The 25,464-nt window shown below is 41.9% G+C and overlaps 1 protein-coding gene across 1 annotated transcript; it reads left to right on the top strand.

Annotated features, from left to right (window-relative positions):
• Positions 1-934: 934 nt before the first annotated feature.
• Positions 935-24,422, top strand: SLAMF6 (SLAM family member 6). The gene is made up of 8 exons (XM_008984738.5): positions 935-1,049; positions 13,347-13,688; positions 17,580-17,843; positions 18,282-18,392; positions 18,727-18,765; positions 19,790-19,872; positions 22,119-22,190; positions 22,511-24,422. Exons 1-8 carry the CDS (start codon positions 944-946, stop codon positions 22,556-22,558), a joined length of 1,065 nt encoding a protein of 354 aa, XP_008982986.3. The 5' UTR covers positions 935-943; the 3' UTR covers positions 22,559-24,422.
• The last annotated feature ends 1,042 nt before the right edge of the window (positions 24,423-25,464 follow it).

Raw genomic sequence — 25,464 nt, 5'->3', positions numbered from 1 at the left:
TGAAGAAACATCCATACATTTATTGCAGCACTGTTCACAATAGCAAAGACTTGGAACCAACCCAAATGCCCATCAATGATAGGCTGGATAAAGAAAACGTGGCACATATACACCATGGAATTCTATGCAGACATAAAAAAGAATGAGTTCATGTCCTTTTCAGGGACATGGATGAAGCTGGAAACCATCATTCTCAGCAAACTAACACAAGAACAGAAAACCAAACACCACACGTTCTCACTCATAAGTGGGAGTCGACCAATGAGAACACATGTACACAGGGAGGGGAACATCACACACTGGAGTATGTTGGCAGGTAGGGCAGTAGGGGAGGGATAGCATTAGGAGAAATACCTAATGTAGATGACGGGTTGATGGGTGCAGCAAATCATCATGGCACTTCTTACACCTATGTAACAAACCTGCATGTTCTGCACATGTATCTCAGAACTGAAAGTATAATCATAATAAATAAATAAATAAAAGCATCCCCAAACAGCAAAAAGAAAGAAAGAAGAAAATTAGTCTTTTAGAAATTAAGGGTTTTGTTTTGCTTTTTCTTAGCTTTATACTTAAAAATTTCTGATATAATTTGAGTGGAATTGTTTTTCTAATTTTATTTTCAGATTAATCATAGCTAGTATATACAATTGCAATTGAATTATATGTGTTGATTTTGTATCTTTTCACCTTGCTGAATTCATTTATTTGTTCTAGTAGATTTTAGGAAATTCCTTATGGACTTTTACATACAAGTTTATTAAAGATGCAATAAAGGACTTTATCTTTTTTTCCAAAAACAAACAGAAAAAAGATTTGCGTGTTTAGCTCAGAAAAAAGTAAATTGAAAAGTAAACAAAACAGTGGCAGAGGAAGAAGTTCTCACCACGCCTCTGAAGGAAGGGGAAGTCTCAGTACAAAGCATTTTCAGTTTACTGACAGAATGGCAACAGCATTGACTGCCTCAAGGTCTCAAGCACCAGTCTTCACCGCGGAAAGCATGTTGTGGCTGTTCCTGTTGCTCCTGCTTGTCTTCTGCATTGGCCCAGGTAAATGTCAATGCAGAGCCATGTAGTCACTAGTGACTCCCTGGTTTTATGTCACTAGCGACTACACAGGTCTGCATTGCTCAATCGAAATCGTCTGTATACAGTTGTCTGTCTGGGTCCCTGTCAAGGGATTGGGATGGGGAAGGGCATGCTCATAGTGGTACTTGATATAAGTACCACTCATATACCTCCTCTCAACTTTGAATGCTATAAGCTTGAGATGGTTGTCAGTGAACAATTTCAACTGTGTCTATATGTAAGAAAGTTATTTGTTGGGGCAGAGGAAATAAGCTTTTGCAAGACGAGACTGGTTTATGGCCAGCATACTGTAAAGAGTACCAAGATCAAGAAAATGAGCCCTCATACCAATTTAGCCACTACCTTACTGTGAACCTCCAGAAGGTTACTTATCATCTCTGAACCTCACTATCCTCATCTACACTATTAAAAACCTATTATTCAGTTGAGCCAAAATTTCTGGGCCCAACCAAACACACTGAAATTAATCCTCTCTAGCCCGCCCCCTCAAAAAAAAGGTTTCCATCTCTCCCCTCCTATAGTGCAAATTAGGACTGAGTGCTTATTATATTTCAAGTACTGTTTCAGGTGCTGTACACACATTATGAGTCTCATGAGAATTCTATGAATTTGTACTATTATTATCTCCATTTTAAAAGAAAGAACTCAAGTGAAGTTAATTTAAATAACTTGCCCAAATTTCATTAACCAGCATGCGGCAAGCTCTTGTAATAGTTCTGAAAAACAATGACAATTGAACGAGTGTGGCAGCAGCATAAGAGAAAGACAGGATGGAAGCAAGAGATCCCTTCGATATGGAGTTAAGTAGATTAATTGGCAATTGGAATGAGGGGAAAGGAGGATTCGGTAAGTCATTTGATAAATATTCATGGGGCGCCTATTGAATGTCTGGCACTGTTTCAGTCTGCATGAATACATCACGAACAAAGCAAGCAAAAAATTCCGGCTCTCATGGAGTTAACATTTTAGCAGAAGACAAACCATAAAAACGAACAAACAAAAAAGCAAGTAAAATAGTGTATTGAATAGTGATAAGGAAGAAATAAAAGTAGAAAAAAGAAATTCAAGTAGAAAAGGGAGAGATGAAATACGGTAAAGAGGGCAGTGAAATTTCTGACAGGATAGCCAGAGAAAGTGACAAAATTGGAAGGTGGAGAGCAGCCACAGGAGGAAGGTGAGTTCAGTTTTGGACCTGCCGATTTTAGGATGTTGGCATACCATCCATGAGGAAGTTACATGAAAGTTCCTGGGAATTTAGGACTAGGAGGAGGGCTGAGTCTGGAAGCTTAAAAATCAACAGCATAGAGGTAAGTTAAGCTACGGAGAAAACTGGAATGAGAACAGAACTTTGGGAAATATATATACAATGTAGAAAGAGAGAGAATTCTTGCTTTCATTCAAGAGCCACTTCCTGACCTGGGAGCAGAATCTTGAGTTTTTGTTTCATTTTTACCTCCCTGCAAAATTAAATCCACCTCTAGAATAAAAATATTCTGAATGTCCTCATGTTAAAACTCCTCTTCTTCTCCCTATGTCCATGAATACTTCTTATAATGACTCCCTGAAAGATACAGTGCTCCCATCTCCATTTCACAGATGGGGAAAGAAGGCACAGAGCACTTAAGTAACTTGCTTACTGTCCCACAGTTATGGGGGAAATGGGTATAGAAAGAGAAACACATTTGAATGTGTTTGCAGGAGGCAGATGCAGGTGTTCGGAAGCCCAGGAGGGGAGAAGTGGCTGCTACAACTGGAAATCAGGAAGTCCTGCTCTGGAGTGTGTGCTCATGACTGCTTCATCATACTACTTAACTTACACGCAGTCACATATTCACACAAATGCATATATAATTAGAAAGTGTGAGGCTAGCAAGAAAATAAGCAGGGCACGTTGATAGAGAAAAACACAGGGACCTGCTTTAAACCGAGTGATGAAGAAAGGACTTTCTGGAAAAATAACATTTCATCTCATATTTAAAGGGTATGAAAAGTTAAGCAGGAAACATCAAATGAAGAAGCTTTTAAGGCAGGAGGGATCATATGAGGAAAGATCCTGATGCAGGGAAGAGCGTGGAGCGATTTAGGAAGGGAAAGAGACCCCTGTTGCAAAAGTGCAGGGCAAACGAAATCAATCATGGAAACAACCATGAAAAACAATGACTCATGCCAGCCTACATTATTTCCAATGAATGGGAAAGAATCTTCCATTCTTTCCAAAGAATGGGCACTAGCCAACCCACCTCCTTTTAGAAAATTTAGTTGAAAAGACAAACCTTGTTGAAAAATAATCCTATTTCCTTTAACTGAAGCCCTGGGTGGCAAAACTAACAGAACAAAACAATAATTATAACTAAAATCAAGCATCATGACATCCTAGAGAAAGTGAATCTTGTTTCTTTATTTTAATTTCTATAGATAGAAACCTGTCGAACTTAAATGGTCATATAAGTTACTTGGGGGAATCTTATTAAAATGCTGATTCTGGAATAGGGACTGAGGTTCTGCATTTCTAACAGGCTCCCAGGTGACACCAATGCTCCCTGTCCATGGACCACACTGAACAGCAAGGTCCTAAATTCCACTGGACTTCAGTCACCCTGAGATTTTAGGGAGGGAGAAATAGGAACTAATTTTTGAGTGTGCTTGCAGGAAGCAGATACAGGTATTCTGAGGTCCAGGAGAGAACAGTCAGTGGTTGGAAATATAAGTAAAGCCAACCCGTGAGAGCTGATTCTGAGGTTGAGTCAAAATCTGCAATGTTCTTCTGTGAAGAGATTGTAATCTAATGGCTCCCTGAGCAGCATTATCGACTTTTTGCCAACCATCCACATCTTTAAATGTTTAATATTGCTCAACAGGTAGAGAGTTGTTTTATATTTTTTCATTATCCTCAAAGATGTGTGTTTTTCCACCTTTCAGAATGTACAATCTCCAATGTGACCTCCAATCATTCATACCTCTGTTTTTGGTCCCTTAACCCAGATTCAGCTTTAGTTGTTTCTCTGTCGACACTCAGACATTTTTTATTAAGATGAAATTCCTATAACACAATATAATAATTTTAATGTATAAAGTTCAGTGGTATTTTGTACATTCGCAGTGTTGTGAAACCACCACTTCTATTGTTCTAAAACATTTTCAACACCCTAAAGAACACCCTGTACCCACTAAGCAGTCATTTCCCATTCTCCCCTCCCCTCAGCCCCTGGCAAATACTGATCTGCTTTCTGTCTCTGTGGGTTTACCTATTCTGGGTAATTTCATATAAATGAAATCATGCAATATATATATAACATTTTGTGTCTGACTTATTTCACTTAAATTCATGTTTTCCGGGTTCATCCATGTTGTACCATGTATCTGTACTTCATTCCTTTTTGGCTGAATAATATTTTATAATCTGTATATACTACATTTTATTTATCCATTCATCTATCAATGGACATCTGGATTGTTTTTGCCTTTTTGGCTCTTGTGAATAGTGCTACTGTGTGTACAAGTATTTGACTACCTGTTTTTTATTTATCTTGGTATATACCTAGGAACAGAATTGTTGGATCATATTACTCTAAGCTTATCTTTTTGGGGAATTGCCAAACTGTTTTCCACAATGGTTGTACTGCTTTATATTTCTGCTAGCTAAGTACAAAAGTTATAATTTCTCTACTTGTTTCTTTCCCCCTTTTAAAAAAATTATTATCACCATTCTAGTGTTATTCTGATGGGCTTCCCTTTGTAGGCGACTTGGCCTTTCTCTCTGGCTGCCCTTAACATTTTTTCCCTCTCTTTGACCTTGGAGAATTTAATAATTATGTGTCTTGTGGTTGACCTTCTCATGGAGTATCTTACTGGGGTTCTCTGTATTTCTTGAGTTTGAATGTCGGCGTGTTTTGCTAGGTTGGATAAGTTCTCCTGGATGATATCCTGAAGTATGTTTTCCAACTTGGTTTCATTCTCCCTGTCTCTTCTAGGTACCATAATCAGTTGTAGGTTTGGTCTCTTCACCTAATTCCATAGTTCTCAGAGGTTTTGTCTGTTCCTTTTTATTCCTTTTTCTCTGATCTTATCTGCCTGTTTTATTTCAGCAAGATAGTCTTCAATCTCTGAAATTCCTTTCTCCACTGTTCTATTTGGCTATTGATGCTCGTGATCGTATTGTGATGTTTTCATGTTGTGTTTTTCAGCTTCATCAGGTCATTTATGGTCCTCTCTAAACTGGTTATTCTGGTTAACAGCTCCTGTAATGTTTTATCATGGTTTTTAGGTTCTTTGCTTTGAGTTAGAATATACTCCTTTCGCTCATCAAAGTTTATTATTACCCACCTTCTGAAGCCCACTTCTGTCAGTTCATCTACCTCAGCCTGAGCCCAGTTCTGTGCCCTCCTGAAGAGGTGTTACAGTCATTTGGAGGAGAAGAGGTATTCCGGCTTTTTGAGTTTTCAGCATTCTTTATTGATTCTTTCTCATCTTCCTGAGTTTATCTAGCTTTGATCTTTGAGGCTGCTGACCTTTAGATGGTTTTTTTTTTGTGGGGACTTTTTTGTTGATGCTGTTGTTGCTTTCTGTTCATTTTTATTTTGGCAGTCAGGCCCCTCTTCTACAGGGCTGCTGCACTTTGCTGGGGCCCTGCTCCAGACCCTATTTATCTGGGTCCCTCCCACCCTGGAGGTGTCACCAATAGAGGCTACAAAACAGCAAAGATGGCTGCTTGCTTCTTCCTCTGGGAGCACTGTCCCAGAGGGGCACCAAATTGATGACAGTGGGAATGCTCCTGTATAACATGTCTGGTAACCCCTGTTGGGGAGTCTCACCCAGTCAGGAGGCACAGGATAAGGGACTCACTTAATGAAGCACTCTGTCTGTCCCTTGGCAGAAAGAGTGTGGTGAGATGGGGGGAATTCCACTTATCTAGACAGCCCAGATTCCTCAGAGCCAGCGTCGGAAAAGACTAAGTCTGTTGATCCACAGAGCCAGCAGCCCACCTACCCACTGGTGCTCTATCCCAGGGAGATCAGAGTTCTGTTCATAAATCCCTGAGTGGAATTGCTGAAATTCGCCCAGGGAGGCCGTACCCAGTGAGAAAAGATGAGTCTGGGTCCACCCTAAAGGGCCAGTCTGTCCACAGTCTGCCACAGCCACTGTGCTGTACCATGGGGAATTCCTCCTGGGCCCAAACCACCCAGACCCTCTAGTACTGGTAGGAGAAAACAGATTGAAGCTGCAGGGATGGCTGCTGCCCCTTCCCCCAAGAACTCAGTCGTCTTAGGCAGTCTTCAGCCAAGACTGAAGAATGCACAGGTGGCTGAGAATCTGCACAGCTCTGTGCTTGGGACCCAAGGCCCTTGTGGTGTTGGCTCACAAGGGGATCTCCTGGTCCATAGGTTGCAGAGATCCATGGAAAACACATAGTTTCCCGGGTGGGGTAGCACAATCACTCACCACCTTCCTTGGCTGGGGGTGGAAGCACCACTTGCCCCATGCAGCTTCCAGGTGGGCTGTCGCTCCACCCTGCTTTTCCTCATTCGCTGTGGGTCATGCCAACCACCTAGTCAGTCTCAGTGAGTGAACCTGGATACCTTAGTTGCTGGTGCAGGATTCACTCACTGTTTTCATTTTTCTCAGTGGGATCCTTCAACCACAGCCGTTTCTAATTGGTCCCTCCCCGCTTTTTAATCTTTTCTTACTCATGCTGTTGGTGTCATATATCAGAGTCCATTTCCAAATCTAATCATGAATATTTATCATTATGTTTTCTTCTAAGAGTTTTAGCTCTTATATTTAGGTGATCAGTACATTTTGAGTTAAGTTTTGCATATAATGAGAGGAAGGGGTCCAACTTCATTCTTCTGTATGTGGATATCCAGTTGTCCCAGAGCCATTTGTTAAAGAGAGCATTCTTTCCCTGTTGAATAGTCTTAGCACTCTTTGCTACAGATGGGCCTAAGCTAGTCCCTCAGGTTAGAAACCCCAAAGTTTCTTCTGACTTCTCTTTTTCAGAATCTGCTTAGTTCTACCTCTCTCCTCTCTTTACTAAGACACTGCTGTCTGTATACTTTGTCAATTTTCAAAAATACTCCATGTTTTTGAATATCTTCCAAACTAGCCCTCCAGTAATTAGGTAACCCTTCAAAACTTCGGTATTCTAATCCCAATCTACTTAACATTTACTGAGTTCCCTGGACCAGGTTCTGGGGAAATACAATGCTAAGACATTATTTGGGTTCCCCAAAACACATCATACATAGATGAAACTTGTAAACAAATATACCCCGAGTGTCTGCTGTCTTGACATCCTCACCAGAGGATGGGCCACCTCCATGTTGCAAAGGGTTCCCCAGTGACTTATGAGAGTCCCCAAAGGAAAGCTTCTCATGAGCCCCCAAAGCAGCCTACTAGCTACAGCTAACATGAGGCATCTTTCCCATTCTTAATCTCTTTTTTGGTTCTAGTCCTCTACAGAGGAGCCATTGGATGCCCTGCCTATTCCAAGAAAATCAATATCCATGCCAAGGTTGCTGGCCCCAGATGCTCCCAAAGCATCACTGTTGATTCCAGGCAGAGCAGAGTAAAGGACCTCCATGTGCCCTCTGTGCCACACCACAACACCTTGGCCCTGAAGCAGCTCTGCTCCTGTCCAAAGACTCACATAGGGTCTTTTGAACATTTTCAGTAGCATATGACCTTCATTGTCCCTAAGCATATTGGCTCAAATCTAGTTTTGCTTTGGTTGGTTTTGGGTCTGTGGGAACTATTCCTACCATCCCATCCATCCTGCGCTACTTCTCCCTTTCCTTCACCACGAACTCTTTTCTCTCTCCCCCATGTACCAATGCAACCCCCCCCAAAATAAGCGGAGGCAAACAGATACTTTAGCTCATCCTTGAAGATAAACAGGAGCTTACCATGTAGAAAAGGTGAACAAGGGCATTTTAAGCAGAGGGAACAGCAGTATGAAAAAAAAAAAAGTAAAGTATTCTTGGAAGAATTACAAATAATTATGTAATGGAGAACACATAGTTTTTATTCAAAATTTTGCTACAATGTCATCTACTCTGAAATGTTCCCTGACAACTCCCAACTGTCCCCAGTTTGTGCTTCTCTCAATTTTTGCTCCAGTGGAGTACATATCTCTAACAATTCAACATTTATTGAGCTAGAAATTGTGTGCTGATTTCTAGAGATACAGAAATAATCATCAGAATCCCTGACCTCAAGATTGTAGAAAAGAAAGGAAAATAGTCTTGTAACTATGAAAGAAGTGTTTGCTATTGCATGTGCAGGTGCAGTAGTGATACAAGGGCAATGCAGAGGCAAGCCCCACACTAGCTCAGTGCCCAACCCACCACATCAGAACCAACTGCTCATTTACCTGTCAGGCTCCTCTATCAAATGGTGGACCCAGAAGACTGGGAGTATCTTATTGGTGTTTATATTCTCAGTTTCCAGTCCAGAAACTGGCACATAAAACACATCTAATAAATATGATCCAAATGCCATGGTTCCTAAGGTTTTACTAATTGAATTAGCATAGAAGTTGGCAAATAGTAGAATGTTAAATAAACTAACTTTTAAATAAACTAGCGATTGAAATCTATAAAATCAAGGGAACTTAAAGGAGTGTTCTACGTAAGGGAAGGGCAGCTCCTGGTGAGTCCTTGGGCCACTGAGTAACCCAAGACTTGCTACTAAAAGGAAATGAGCTTTAACATTCTAGACAGAAAACCTCCAAAAGATGGAATGGAGATATGTCCATTCACTCAATAAATAGTCACGGGATGCTTACTATGCCCCAGGAACTGTTCAAGAATGTTCACAATAGTAAACAGCACAGACAAAAATCTTTGCCTTATGGAGCTTACATTCTAGTGGAGAGGTGAGAAAATAAATAAAAACAAATATGTGAATTATAAAGTATACTCCATAGTAAGTACTAGATGGTAAATCCAAAGGCAGCAGGATGTGCAGGGGTGGATAGGAGCTGATGGTGAGGAAAGAGTGGTCACACGTCTTTAAACTCTCTGAGCAGGAATGTTTGCATTAAAGGCTTTACAGAGGCAAAAGAGAGAGCTGCATGGATACTTGGAGGAAGTGCATTCCAGAAAGAAAGGATTGCAAATGCAAAAGCCCTGGCTTGTTCAAGGGGGTTGGAGCAAAGTGAACAAGGGGGGAAATAGAGGAATTAGGTCAAAGAGAGAGAAATAGCCAGATCATTTTAGTCCTTATAGGTCATTGTCATGATTTTATTTTGTTACTGTTTTAATTTTTTAAACTAAAATACAAAGATAAAAACTGTTCAGATCTTAAGTATCAGCTCAATGAATTATCATAAAAGTGAATAAACCTGTGTAGTCAAATACGGATCTAGAAATAGGGCATTATCAGCATTCTAGGATCCTTCCTTTATACTCCCCCCTACTCACCACCTCTCCCTCCTCCTCAAATGTAACCACTCTCTTGACTTCTGACAGCACAGATTTGCTTTGTCTGTTTATCCACTTTAAATAAATAGAATTGTATCATTATATTCTCTGGTATCTGGACATTTTGCTCAAAATTTTCCTTGTGGTATTCACCCATGTGATTCAGAGGAAAGAGGAGTCAAGATGACAAATCACAATGTGTTAAAATGCTGACGGGAAACATGTTGATGACAGCAAGTTCATGTGCCTGGAATTCATATGACAATTCATGAAAGAGAGAGGGTGTACAAGCTCACCCAGGAGCTGAGCACCAAGATACCAAGAGACATTTCCTTCCCTATTCAGCTCCTTTCCTAAGAAATAAGAAACCCTCAGAAATTATACAAATAATAGGAAAAACATTTCATGCTCATGGATTGGAAGAATCAACATCATTAAAATGTCTATAACCACTCAAAGCAATTTATAGATTCAATGCTATTTCTATCAAACTACCAATGTCATTCTTCACAGTATTAGAAAAATTATTTTAAAATTCATATGAAACAAACAAACAAAAAAGAGCCCAAACAGTCAAAGCAATTCTAAACAAAAACAACAAACCCAGAGACATCACACTATTTGACTTCAAACTATACCGTAAGGCTATAGTAACCAAAACAGCATGGTACCAGTACAAAAACAGACACATAGACAAATGGAAGAGAACAGAAAACTCAGAAATAAAGCCCCGCCCTAACAACCATCTGATTTTTGACAAGGCCAACAAAACAAGTAATGGGGAAAGGACACCCCATTCAATAAATGGTGCTGGGTTAACTGGCTAGCCATATGCAGAAGATTGAAACTGGACCCTTACCTTTGACCACATACAAAAATTAACTCAAGATGAATCAAAGATTTAAATATAAAACCTCAAGCTGTAAAAATCCTGGGAAAAAAATAGGTAATACCCTTCTTGACATTGGCTTTGGCAAAGAAGTTTTGGCTAAGTCCCCAAAAGCAATTGCAATAAAAACAAAAATTGACAAGTGGCATCTAAGTAAACTATAGAACTTCTGCATAGCAAAAGAAGCTATCATTACAGTAAACAGACAACTTACAGAATGGAAGAAAATATTTGCAAACTATGTTTGCAACAAAGATCTAATATCCAGAATCTAGAAGGAGCTTAAATCAACGAGCAAAAAGACAAATAACCCCATTAAAAAATGGGCAAAGAAGATGAACAGACACTTCTTAAAAGAAGACATGCAGGCCAGGCACAGTGGCTCACCCTGTAATCCCAGCACTTTGGGAGGCCAGGGTGGATGGATCACAAGGCCAGGAGTTCAAGACCAGTCTGGCCAACATAGTGAAACCCCATCTCTACTAAAAAATACAAAAATTAGCTGGGTGTGGTGACAGGCTCCTGTAATCCCAGCCACTTGGGAGATGGAGGCAGGAGAATTGCTTGAACTCAGGAGGCAGACGTTGCAGTGAGCCAAGATCACACCATTCCACTCCAGCCTGGACAACAGAGCAAGATCCATCTCAACAAAAAGAAGACATACAAGTGGCCAAAAAACATATGAAAAAATGCCCAGCATCACTAATCATCAGAGAAATGCAAATCAAAACCACAATGAAATACTGTCTCACACCAGTCAGAATGGCTATTAATATAAAGCCAAAAAAACAATAAATGCCGGTTTTGTTTTTGATATGGTTTGACTATGTCTTCACCCAAATCTCATCCTGACCTGTAGAGCTCCCATAATTCCCACGTGTCATGGGAGGGACCCAGTAGGAGGTAATTGAATAATGAGGGTAGATCTTTCCCTTGCTGTTCTCATGATAGTGAATAAGTCTCATGAACTGATGGTTTTATAAAGGGGAGTTCCCCTGCATATGCTCTCTTTTGCCTGCTGCCATGTAAGACATAACTTTGCTCCTCCTTCACTTTCCACCGTGATTGTGAGGCCTCCCAGCCATGTGGAGCTGTGAGTCAATTAAATCTCTTTCCTTTATAAATGACCAGCCTCGGGTATGTCTTTATTAGCAGGGTGAAAATGGACTAATACACTTTTTTGTCAGAATGGCTATTATTAAAAAGTCAAAATAAAAAAGTAGGTGTTAGGTCCCACTTGGTGAGGCTTCAGAGAAAAGGAAACAGCATATACCATTAGTGGGAAATGTACATTTTCACTGTGGAAAGCAATTTGGAGATTACTCAAAGAACTTAAAACACAGCTACCATTCAACCCAACAATCCCATTACTGAGTATATAGCCAAAGGAAAATAGATCAGTATACCAAAAAGTCACACTTGTATGTTCATCCCTATGCTATTCACAATAGCAAAGACAAGGAACCAACTTGGGTTCCCATCAGCGATGGATTGGGTAAAGAAAATATGGTACATATACACTATGGAATACTAAGCAGCCATATAAAAGAATAAACTCATGTTTTTACAGCAACATGGGTGGAGCTGGAGGCCATAATCCTAAGCAAGCTAACACAGGAACAGAAAACCAAATACTACATGTTCTCACTTGTAAGTCAGAGCACACATGGACATAAACATGGGATTAACAGATGCTGTGTACTACTAGAGGGGAAGGAGAGGAGTAGGGAATGAGTTGAAAAACTACCTATTTGTTGTTATGCTCACTATATGGGTGCAACATACCCATGGAACAAACCTGCATGTGTACCCCCATATCTAAAATAAAAGTTGAAATTTTAAGAAAGAAAAAGCAAGAGATCCTGAGAAGGCTGAGGTAATGGTTATGGTTATTTATTCATTGACCCACTTGAACATTTCCACAGACTCTACTATGTGTCAGACATGGCGCTGAATACTGACATGCAAGGATAACTAGGGCATGGCCAGTTAGGCAAACAGGTGAACAAGACTACAAAATAGTGTGATAATTGCTAAGAATTTGGGAAAGGATGCTAAGGAAGTATCTTCTTTAAGAATCATTGTGATCATTTCACCTTTTTGCTTAAACATTGATGGTTCCGAATAAGCTCACAATAATGTGGCTATCATGTGTTACTTCGAAATATATTTATTATTTCTATATGTATCCATTTTATCTCCTCAACAACTACATTATAATCTTTCTGAGAGAATAAAAAGTATCTTCTGGCATCATGAAAAGAGCACAAAGTCATTGGTGTCAGAAGACCTGAGCTGAATCCTGATTGCTATTCTTTAGCTGTGCAGCCCTGGGAAAATAGTTAACCTTTCTGTGGCTCAATTCCTTTACCTATAAATGGATGTAGTAATATCCATCCTGCCTGCCTCACAGAATTGTTGTCAGCATCAATGAAATAATGTATAAGAACAACTGACTATGCTATAAATCCCTGATATTAGTCCCTGTTACCTTCTAAATTGCAAGGGCCTAGTTTGGACACACGATAGGTAATCAGTAAATATCAGGCTTTAATTATACTTTATCAGCAAAGACTTGCAGTTTTTGGAGTTTATAATAGTTTCCTGTCCCCCTCAACCTAATGCCCAAGGAATTCAGAGGCTGGGGTCACAAAGTATAGTCATGACCTGGGAGTGACCAGCCAGTGTAGGACCCAGTGTGGACTGGGCCAGTTTCATCCAGACCAGCTGCCTACTAACCAAGAGTGCCTGACATTTTGCTGGAGGCAGAGCTCTGGGACTCTGATTATCCATTTAGAAACATCTCCTTAAACTTTCCTACTCTGTCATATCTCCGAGTTTTGGTATCAGAGAGCTCTAACAGACTGGCAGAGATAGGCGAAAGGGTGAAAGACTTGGCAGGGATTTTATCAGGAACATTTTTAAAACCTTTTCCTTCTGTGTTTACAGGGAGTACAGGGAATCTAGTTTCGCAAACCAGCTCAACCCCATGGATGGTGAATGGGATTCTGGGGGAGTCAGTAACTCTTCCCCTGGAGTTTCGTGCAGGAGAGAAGATCAAGTCCATTACCTGGCATTACAATGGAGCATCTATTGCCTTCATAGTGCCCTCTGAATCCAAAAGTCCACAAATCCACGTGACTAATCCGAAATTGGAAAAGCGACTGAACTTCACTCAGTTCTACTCCCTGCAACTCAGCAACCTGGAGATGGAAGACACAGGCTCTTACAGTGCCCAGATGTCCTCAGAGACCTCTGCAATTGTGTCCAGTTACACTCTGAGGATATTCAGTGAGTCAAAACATGGGGTTTAATTCCATAGGGACTGAAAAATATACGTGTATTTCAATCCTATGTGACTTCAAATGTGCACTATAGCCTAGTAGTATAGAGTATGGCATTTGGAGTCATTGAGTCAGTGTCAACTCAACATTACAGAGCCAGCTAGTGACAGAGCTGAGGACAGACCTAAGTCTTGTGTTCTAGCCCAGAATTACTTCACTCCAATAAAACAGTCTTTTTCAACCAGAAGAGTAGTAGAAGTAACAGAAATGAAATATTTATGATAGTGTTGCCTTGTGCATTACATGTATTTGCCATGTAATTCTCACAACGCCTCCATGAGGTAGGTACAGACCTTACCCTTGAGGCACAGCCTCAGTCACAGTGACTTATCTACAAGTCACAGAGATAGTGATGGCAGCACTTCCCATATAACTGCCCTGCCACGACATCTCCCTTTTCACAAAGGCTAGTCTGACCCAGTAGATTGGTCTGTGCACAGAACAGTGGTCTACCTAGAAAGTGCTCTGCAAAGATAAACTGATAATGAGAAACATCCTTTCTGCCAAGGTTATTTAATTTTTAACAATATTTTCCCCAGATGGCTCATATTAATCACCAGTCAATAATCTGCCTTCCCAAGATGAAAAAGAATGAAAATGTTATCATCATAAAATTATGTAAACTATAATGAGATTGCTCATGAGTCAATATCAGAAAAAACCTTTCTAGCGATCAGTAATATTCAGAGATGCCATTAATGGCTTTATAATCACTTAGCAGGAGATTCGAGCATTAAATTTGCAATCAGACCAGACAACACTAAAGGCCACTGAAATTCTATAATTCTTATCCACTTGAGGGCCTGTTGTGTCTAAAATTCACTCAGAGTCCTTGGGGTTAAGACATGGTTCTCAGAAAAGAACTGTTAAATGAAATGTCTCCATAGACAGATTACATGTTAACTTTTAGTATGCCCTGAACATCTGGCAGGTGTAGTGTTAGATTAGTCAAAGTCACGTCCTTGAAGAATAGAACACCAAAGAGATAAATGTAATGGGAAAGAGATGATGTCTGGAAAACTATATAAGCAATTCTAACTAAAAGGGGAAAATCTCCCTGGGGCAATGTGTTAATTTCCTGAGGCTTCTGGGACAGAAATACCATAAAGTAGGTGTCGTAACAGAAATTCATATTCTCTCACAGTTCTGAGGACCAGAAGTCCACAATCACAGTGTAGGCAGGGCTATGCTCCCTCTGGAGGCCGTAGGGGTCAGTCCGCTCTCTGCCTCTCCCAGCTTCTGGTAGCCAGCAACATTCCTTGGTTTTCTTTTGCTCGTGGCTGCCTCACACCAATCTCTACCTCCATGGTCACATTGCCTCCTTCTCTTCTGTCTGTCTCAAACATCTCTGCTTTTCTCTTATGGAAACACTTGTCATTGGGTTTGGGGCCTAACCAGATTATGCTGGATTATCTCATATAACTTAATTCCATGTGCAAAGACCCTTTTTTCCAATAAGGTAATACGCAGATTCTGGGAATTAGGACATAGATCTTTTGTGAGGTCATTATTCAACCTACTACAGGCAGAATCACCCTGGGTGACCAGCGATTGTCAAGGCAGTGTAGGACGCTGGAGATATGAAAGATTCATCCAATGGAAAGCCTGAAATGGGTACCAGGCTTCATCACATTTACCAAGATAATGTTCCTCTAACATTGTTGAGAGACCAGGTATGACTTCTCTTGAAACAACCACATTCTTGAGGCTCAATGCTAATCTCTTTCAGGGCTTTTTGGAGTGACGTCTCCTTCAAAGGTATATACACAAAGAATTGCGTAAGCTACATCAGTACACCAGCTACTTTTACAATAGTGCAAAGGAATTTCAAGGTATAAGCTCTGTACATTTTATTTTTAACATTGATCAGTCTCTTGGTATGTGCCAGAATATGGATGGGAAAGATTTGATTTTATGGGTCAATACCAATTAATTAGGAGTGACCGCTAACATGGCTTGGCTCTGCATCCCCACCCAAATCTCATCTCAAATCAGAATCCCCCCATGCCAAGGGAGGGACCTGGTGGGAGGTGATTGGATCATGTGGGAGATTTCTCCCAAGCTGGTCTCATGATAGTGAGTTCTCATGAAAGCTGATGGTTTTTAGTGTGACACTTCCTTGCTTTCTTTCTCTCTCCTGCTGCCATGCAGATGTGCCCTGCTTCCCCTTGCCCTTCTGTCATGATTGTAAGTTTCCTGAGGCTTCCCCAGCCATGTAGCACTGGGAGTCAATTAAACCTCTTTTGTTTATAAATTACCCAGTCTCAGGTAGTATCTTTATAGTAGTGTGAAAACAAAATAATACAACTGCCTAGAGTTCAGGGTTAAGAAAATGTTGAAGCCATGTTCAATTTATTAATTGAGTCAACAATATTTGATAGACTCAAGTAATATTTCAGGTGCTGTTGCGGGCACCTGAATACATCAGTGAGCAAAACAGAAAAAGGTCACTGCCCTCATGGAGCTTACATTCTGGAAGGGAAGTAGAGGCAGGTAACAAACAATTCACATAACACATGAACAAGTGATATAGCATGTAAGCAAACCCTGAGTGGTATGCACAAAGGAGAGATCCGAACAGCATAAGAAGCATCAGGAGTTCCAGGGAAGAGAGGACAATTTTAAAGGGAGTGATCAGAACAGCCTTCATTGAAAAGATGACGTTTAAGCGAAGACTTGTGGGAAGTGAGGGAGTGTGCCACGCAGGTACATGGAAGACAAGCCATTCAGCATAAGTAGCAAGATCCCCTGTGCCTGGCCTACTCAAGAAGCACCACGGAGGCCAAACATCCAGGAGCAGAGAAAGGGGGAGGGTAATAGAAAACGAGGCCAGAAAGGAAACAGGGGCCACATTGCATAAGGACTCAGAACCATCGCAAAGACTTTGGCTTCTACTCTCAGAGACACTGAGAGCCATCAGAAAGTTTTGCAAACAAGTAATATGATGTGGCTTGCTTGTCTAAAGGATTCCTTCTGCTGCTCTGTTGAGAATAGACTTTAAGGGAGAAGGGTACAATGGACCAATCAGGAGGCCGTTGCAATAACCCAGGCAAGGGTTAGTGCTAGCTTGGATCACGGTGGTAGCAGTGGAGATGGTGAGAAGGGGTTGCATTCTGGACATATTTTGAAGGTAGAGCCAGCAGGATTTCCTGATGTGGGAGTATGAGATGAAGATATGAGTCGGTGATAACTCCAGGGGTTTGCACCTCAGTAATTGCAAGGACGCAATTCCTTCCCCAGTTCTTTGGTTCTCAGCACTTTCCTTTCTGTCTTGCTGACCTTCTACATCTGAGTCTCTTTCTCACTACTGGAACCATCTTTAGATACAGTGGGAACCAGGATCCCCAGAGATTGATGGGAGCTGTAATTCCCCAAGGAAGTGACACTTCCATCTTCCACCCCAGTAAGGGAATTTTGATAACAGAGGAAACAGGGCTGTTGCAGCTGGTCTTTTGGCTTCTGACCTCACGGAGGTGCCCTCAGAGTTCTCTGGCAGAGTGCAAGGACTCAAAGGGACTCCAGAGATAAACTGAGCCAAGGAATACAAAGTGACCACCCCAAAATTGCACAACTAGTTGATGGAAACCCCATTCTCTCCCTTCCCACTTCTCCCACTGGCTATCCTGACCCATACTGATGTCCCACATCATTTGGTCACCCCAGAGCTTGCTAACATCAATTGGGCAATATAAGCAGAGTCATTTACAGAGTTTACAGGCCGTAACATACAGCAAAGGTGAAATACAAAACATTGAGGTGAAGGATATTTTTCACAGGGGGCTGAACCAAGACATTTGCCTTTAATCTGCGTCTTTTTTTTTTTTCTCTCTGCAAACAGGAAAACTGAAGAACATACAAGTTACCAATCACAGCCAACTCTCTCAGAATAGGATCTGTGAGATCCATCTGACTTGTTCTGTGGAGGATCCAGATGACAACATCTCATTCAGATGGGAGGCCTTGGGAAAGACACTTCTAAGTGAGCCAAACCTCACCACCTCCTGGGACCCCAGGAATTCCAGTGAACAGGACTACACCTGCGTAGCAGAGAATGCTGTCAGCAACTTATCCTTCTCTGTCTCTGCCCAGAAGCTTTGCGGAGGTAACAGCCTGCCTCAGGTCTGAGAGCCTTGAGCAGCTGTGGGATTTAGTGCATCCTCGCACCCTACATAATTTCCAAAACAGTGGCCCAGTGGGAGGCAGAAAATACTGCTGGGAGGGGACAGATGCCCTCTGGAGCTCTGCATCTCTCAGTACTCCCAGAGGACTCTCCTTCCTTCCTCCTCATTCCCCAATCTCTCCTCCAACCCACTCAGAACCCAAGACCAAAGGCCTGGGAAGGCAGGGTTGCTTTCCCTCCCCAACTCCACTGGGCCCCACCCTCCCCTGCCTGCCACACAGGACTCCGACCCCAGAGCCTCTGGGTATAGACAAACCTACCCAGTCCCCAAAGATGGACTAGAATAGGCTCCATGGAGGCTCCAAGAACAGTTGGCCTCACTTGATGTGTCTCAATGTCATTTCTTTTTTCTCTTTTCAGATGTTGAAAATCAATATACACATACCACTATGATTGTGTCTCTGGCTGTTGGGGTATTCATAGTCTTATTCATCATCATGCTGTTACTTCTTTGGAAGAAAAGAAGAGCAGGTTTCCTTTCTTCGTGCATGTCTCCTTTCCAAGGTTCCAGGGTTTGAGAGTTTAGAACTTCTGATTCCCAAGGATCTTTTGTGGAGGACAGGAGGAGGGAAGGAGGCTGCAAATCCTGGCTCGGCTGGTCCAATGGGATCATCCCTGGGTGCAATCATGCACCTGCTAATATTCTAAGGGAAGTGACCTATTGGGAAAAGCAGGACCGTGCCTCAGGGCTGCCTGCCCTCCCTTTTGGGTCCCCTCCCTCCATATCCCAACACTCATGGGGTTGGGGGTGAAATGCCTCTCCCACTGCTGTCACACATTTCCATTTTTTTGTTTTATTTTTCAGGTTCCCTTCCTTTGTCTACTCAGCAAACACAGGGTCCTGGTGAGCATTCAGACTTAACTCTCTGTCATAAAGCAGATGGGAAGAACCAAATGGAAGAGAAAGGGGGATGGCAGAGGGCTGGATAATGAGAGAGGAGAGAGTCAGAATGCCATTACTCAGACGACAAGGTGTGAGGGAAGATGACCTGTAATCTTGGGTCCTATAGGGTGCACAGGCACAGGCATGAGAACCAGTCACTCACACAGTTTCTCTTGGTGATATCAGGTTTATTCACCACCCTGCTGAGGGAGAAACTAAGTGCCAGTGAAAGGAATCCTCCCTTGTCACCCAGCAAGTCCAGGGCACAGGCAGGATTACAGCATCCGAGGCACAAAACCAAACTGCCTGACTGCATCACTGCTGTTCAGCCAGGGTCTGGGCAATGGAGAGACACAGTGGAAAGTGAACGCATGATAGAGAAACACAAACACAGGCTCTGGACTCAGAATGGCTTTGGGTCTCATTTCATGCATGAGTGATGCATGACATCACTTGTAGAGGAAAAGGCATAAGGTTTGAAGTCAGAAGACATGCATTGAGTTCCTGTTCCGTCACTTCCCGTGTCACTTTGCCCAAGTCAGTTAAGCCTTCTGAGCCTCCAGTTTCTCATCTCCAAAGTAATCAAATCCACTACAGGGGACTCTGAAAAGCTCAATAATATCCCGTATGTGAAATAACTGGCTCCATTATGTTTGCCAACAAGTTGTCTCTAGCCCTTCCAGAGGCAGTACCATGTGGTCCCAGGAGCTTCCTGACCGACATGTGCAGCCTGAGGGAGACTCTGAAGCTTTAGGGGACCACAACACCACCTCCTACCCCAAGAGATGTGGTTAGATATTGACCACATGATTGAGAAGGTCAACTTAGAACTCCAAAGACTATCAAGAATGAATGATCTCTCAGGAAAGGAGACGCCTCAAACACCTGCCTATGTGGGGACACAGTGTGCTCTGGGGAGGACGAGGTCTTGGAATAGCAGTCCCAGAGTCCTTTTGCCACTGACTGTGCCTTCCTGTGTTAACAGCAGAGTCCACGGGGAACACAGACAATGCTTCAGTCTCTCCAGTGAACAACACTGTGTATGCTTCAGTCTCTCATTCGTCCAGGGTGAGTCCTTTCAGCTTTACACCCCATTGTTGTCAGTTTTACAGCCATTGTTCACAAACTTGCCACCATAACCATCTGACTGATCAAATGACCACTGAGGGGAGGAGAAGACAGCGACAGCGACAGGGGCTGCAAAGTTCTGTGCTAGACCATTCTGGTGTCTGCCGTTCTCTCCCGTAAGGGAATGCTTATTCATACCCTGCTTTATGCCGTTCTCTCCCGTAAGGGAATGCTTATTCATACCCTGCTTTATGCTGTTCTCTCCCGTAAGGGAATGCTTATTCATACCCTGCTTTATGCTTTTCTCCAACTGCTTGATGCATCAGTAAGTCTTGTCCCTTCAGCTTAATTACAAGCTGCCTGAAAGTACAAGTTATGTCTTCCTCTCTCTTCCCCTATATCCTAGCATAATGATCAGTAAATACTTGCTGAATGGGTCAGAGTTCCACTAAGTTTTAAAATTTCCTATGGACGCAGTTCACAGCAGGGGCCTGACTTCTCACTGTGGTTGTAGGAGTCTTAGCAGGAGCTCAGAAGTAGTCTCTCAAGAGGGGAAGGGGGCACAGTAGAGGCCACTAAACCATAAGCAATGGTTCACTCCTCTCCATGCATCTAGCAACATAACAGGATGCTTTGATCAAGCATCAGCAACTCATCTGTCATGCATCGGCAACTTCCCACCACCCCTAAATAAAGGACCTGCAGGTGGCATGTCTCTAAATAATACTATACATTTTGAGAGGGTAGTTTTCATGTCTTCTGAAAAATAAGGCAGGAAAGCTCAGCATCTTCCAAATGGTATAAGCAATGATCTAGCTAGAAGTCGTGGATTCCCTTCGATTACTTGCAAAGTACGATCCTTGGTGACAGGGAGCAAGAAGGGGTACTCTCAGTTGCTTAGACATTTCTACTGCCTTTCCAGATTCTTCTTGAAGACAAGTCAATTAACTCTCCAACAAACCAAAAAACTAATTTCCCACAAATTTATTAGCTTTCTCTTTAACAAAAAGAAAAACAAAATGTACTTTGGAGAGTTTCTGAGTTTTTTTTTTTTTTGACAGAGTCTTGCTCTGTTGCCCAGCTGGAGTGCAGTGGCATGATCTCGGCTCACTGCAACCTCCACTGCCCAGGTTCAAGCTATTCCCCTGCCTCAGCCTCCTGAGTAGCTGGGACTATAGGCATCCACCACCATGCCTGGCTAATTTTTTGTATTTTAGCAGAGACGAGGTTTCACCATGTTGGCCAGCATGGTCTCAATCTCCTGACCTCGTGTTCCTCCTACCTTGGCCTCCCAAAGTGGTGGGATTACAGGCATGAGCCACCGCACCTGGCTGACATTATTTTTTTTTTTTTTGAGACAGAGTCTCACTCTGTCACCCAAGCTGGAGTGCACTGGCACAATCACAGCTCACTGCAGCCTCAACCAGACTAATGTGATCCTTTTACTTCAGCTTCCCAAGTAGCTGAGACTACTGGCATCAGGATAATTTTTCTACTTTTTGTAGAGACAGGGTTTCACCATGTTGCCCAGGCTGGTCTCAAACTTCTGAGCTCAAGTGATCTGCCTGCCTCAGCCTCCCAAAGTGGTGGGATTACAGGCATGAGCCACTGTGCCCAGCCCAGATCTTGATAATTCTCTAAATACTTCTTAATTAATTTAAAGTGTCAAAATCTTTGAACAGGTTCTTGGAGGGGCGTAGGGACTTCTGCGATTATTTCTGGAATGTGCATTCCAGGAGCCATTCTTAAGGTCAAATGTTCCTATTCTACCAATTCCCCATGCTTGAGGAGACCTCAATGACATAATGATAAGGCAGTTAGAATTATAGCAGAAGGTGGAGCAGCCAAAATGGGCAGTTCCAGTTCCAGCTAGCAAAAATTTGAGACAAAACGTAAAATATAACTGTGTGGTATATAAGTCTGTTCTTAAAAATGGAGGAAGGAAAGTAGAATCGGACAAAGGACAAGAACACTTCCTGCCCTCCATACAGCAAGGTTGCCTTTCTCTGGCTCTTGACCCCCTGGTTTGCTATCATGTTGCTCGTCTGTTTGGGGCTCAGGAAATGCCAGTAGACCTTCACAGGTCTGAAAGCGAGCAGTGTTTGGTCTCCCACTAGACATTCCCTGGCCTTCCTCTGGAAAAACTTTGACATATTCTCTTTTTGGTCACACAGCCTTTCCTAAGAATATATCTATTTAGTCTCTTTGTCTCTGTGTAAGCCAAATTACCATGACTATTTTTACAGGAAATGGAAACCTCAACACCTAGAGAAAATGATCTTCTCACAGTTTACTCCACAATTAATCATTCCAAAGAGGTAAGCCCATGATTGCTCCATGTTTTTATATTCTCACCTCTCTCCACAGACCTATGATTTTGCAAATAAGGTAAAAATAAAAGGGTCGTTTTACAGATGCACAAATACCAGCATATCCAAGAAGCTATTTTGTATTAGGATCACCATGCGCAACTGAATTTTCAACCTACATGTTTTTTTCTAATTTAATCCTGCCCTATGCTATCAATATCTCTACTATCTGCCTGTCACTAGTCTCCAATCCTCTCTCTGTAGCCATAAGGGCTGAGCTGAGGTTCCAGTTCCTATTAACCTACTTCATCTTCCTCTTTTTCCCACAGAGTAAACCCACTTCTTCCAGGGCAACTGCCCTTGACAACGTCATGTAAGTTGCTGAAAGGCCTCAAAGGAATTCAGGAATGATGCATCTTCTGATCCCATGGAAGAGAACGAAGAGCAGGAAGCTTGGTTTTCTGCCCGCCAACAGAATTTGAATATCTGGGATAGGATTATCACCTCCACTCCTTCGGATTTAAACCTCCTTACCCAGGTCGAACACCTAAGGACAACATCACTTCCAGCATGTGGCTCAGATAATATTTTCCAATTCACTTCAGACCAAAACATGCTAAAGATAACACACCAGCAGACTGGCTCTCTCTTTGAGAAATAAGCAAATGGAATTATGGTTGACAGAGAGTTTATAATCCAGAAGACAACCACTTCTCTCCTGTTAGAAAGCAGCAGGATTGTGACTTACTGGGCAATAATACGGTGTATTTGTTACATGTGCAGTCTCTGGAGTTGGATAGGCCCATGCTCATATCCTGATACGAGTCGAGCATCCCTTGTCTGAAATGCTTGGGACTAGGACTGTCTCAGATTTCCATTTTTTTCAGATTTTGAAATATTTGCATTATATTTACTGGTTGAGTATCCCAAATCCAAAAATCTGAAATTCAAAATGCTCCAATGAGCATTTCCCTTGAGTTTCATTCGTATTGGTACTCAAAAAGTCTCAGATTTTGGAGCATTTCAGATATTGGATTTTTGGATTTTGGATGCTCAACTTGTACAATATTTATTAGACGTACCTCCTGGGACATATAGCCTAACCTTGTGGAGCCTTAGTCTCACAGACAGAAAAAGGAAGAGGATGGTATCACATCAGCTCCATTGTTTGAGCCAATAATCTAAGTCATCCCTAACTCCAGCGTCTTTGTCACCAGGCCCTTTGGTCTCTACCTCAAAGATATTTCTTGGACCTCCCACTTCTCCCCCAGCTCCTTGACCAGCATCCTGTATCACCACCTCTAACCTGGAATCCTACCTTAACCTCAAAACAATTCTTCTCACTTTTGTTTTTTGTCCCTCTCCAACCCATTCTCCACAAGACAGCCAGAGTAATGTTTTTAATATAAACTGGATCCTTCAGTTGCCTGTTTAAAATCCTGTAGGCTTCCCGATGCCCTCAGAATGAAATCCAGTTTCCATGGCCCTGGTTATTCTGGTCCAACTTCAACCTCAGCTAGCATTCCCCTTCCAACACCCTCCATGTAGCCTCCCTGATCTTCTCAGCTCCTCTATTAAAGTAAAAATTCTTTATGTTAGTTATTTACATCTGTCTGCAGACCTTCGTCTGCATGCTGGGGTCCTCCTATTGTTTAGCTCTTAACTTAAATATGTCACCTCCTAAGAGAGACCTCCCCAGACCACTCTATCTAAAATGAATCATCTAGGCTGGCAGCTGTGGCTCATGCCTATAATCCCAGCACTTTGGGAGGCCGAGGCTGGCAGATCATTTGAGGTCAGGAGTTCAAGACCAGCCAGGCCAACTTGGTGAAACCCCATCTTTACTAAAAATACAAAAAAATTAGTCAGGCATGGTAGTGCATGCCTAAAATCCCAGCTACTGGAGAGGCTGAGCCAGGAGGATCATTTGAACCTAGGAGGCAGAGGTTGCAGTGAGCCAAAATTGTGCCACTGTACTCCAGTCTGGGTGACAGAGCATGACTCTGTCTCAAAAAACATAAATAAATAAAATAAAACAAAATAAATAGATCTTATTATTCTGTTACACTTTCTGTATCATTTATCACATCATTACATATTTATTTTTATTTTTTTATGTCTATTTCTCCCACTATACCCTAAGCTCTTTAACATCAAAGACAATGACTGTTTTGTTTATCACTGTAACCCTAGCACATCTAGCACACAGCAAGTGTTCAATAAACTTTTTAAATAAATAAATGAATATGTAATGGGTTTTTGTTAAAATGAAATAAGACAATACACCGGGAGTCTTTAGCATAGCTCTCAGCCACATAAAGGAGCTCAATAAATGTCAGTCAGCATTGTTGGTATTATATAATTAGTACAAATTAATAATGGTATAAATTAATTATTACTAAGTTATACAGAATCATCTCACAAACCTTCAGCACAACAAGACATGTGACGGAGACCAGCTCTCAAGACCACAAGGTTCAAAGGGAAGGGGTTAGGGAGTTGGAGTGGGGAAGAACTGAAATAACGGCTAAAAACAATAAAAAAGAAAAACAAAGCTCGTCAAAGTTAATTAATCTCAAATACCAGCTATCGATTACATTATTAGTCAGTGGAGTTGGGCAAGATAGAGAAGCTTAATCAGGAAGAAGAACAAGTTACGAAGGAATAGATTCATGGAAACGTCAAAGAAAAGAGAAAAAAGAGGGTTACTGCCATGTCCGTGCAAGATGACCTGAAGCTCAGGGGAAATCTCACTGGGCAGGTAAGAGAATGCTCTCCTTTCTAGGGGATCAAATTTGGAAGACTTCCAAGGTTCTTCAGAGTGGGAAAAGGAATAATCTGTAAAGTCAGTGCAGGTAGAAAAAGACTTGCAACATCTAGGATGCCCAAAACCAGCAAGAAAATGAGGAGATATGTCACGGAATGCACTACTAATTCATCTAGAGCAGGAAATCTCCCAGAATCTACCCTTAGTCTGGACTGCACTGGGGAGGATCACAGACAAAACAAAAACTAAGGGCATATCTATGGATATCTAAGAGGTGAGTACGAAAATAATTCATAAGAAAAACTAAGCTCACATGTCATCATAGACCAACTACTAAAGCATAGACCTCCTGACTCATATTTCCTTCAATCTTTCAACCTTCTCCCTTTTCATTATAAATATCACAGTCTACTCTCTTGGCTTCTGTGGCACTACATTCCCCCAGTTTTACTCCTTCGTTCCTAGCTGCTTCTCGGGCTCTTTAAAGATCCGCTTCCTCCTCTGCAGGACGAATAA

This window comes from Callithrix jacchus, chromosome 18 (assembly GCF_049354715.1).
Source record: "Callithrix jacchus isolate 240 chromosome 18, calJac240_pri, whole genome shotgun sequence".
Lineage (NCBI taxonomy): Eukaryota > Metazoa > Chordata > Mammalia > Primates > Cebidae > Callithrix > Callithrix jacchus.
Note: the sequence above shows the minus strand (reverse complement) of the source record. Positions and strands in the feature narration are given on the sequence as shown.

Bases quoted from the DNA above. Each gene is read 5' to 3' on its own strand.
- SLAMF6 (XM_008984738.5), top strand. From the start codon at position 944: ATGGCAACAGCATTGACTGCCTCAAGGTCTCAAGCACCAGTCTTCACC. The intron at 13,689-17,579 runs GTGAGTCAAAAC...CTCTGCAAACAG, and splicing joins TTACACTCTGAGGATATTCA to GAAAACTGAAGAACATACAA. The intron at 22,191-22,510 runs GTAAGCCCATGA...TTTTTCCCACAG, and splicing joins CAATTAATCATTCCAAAGAG to AGTAAACCCACTTCTTCCAG.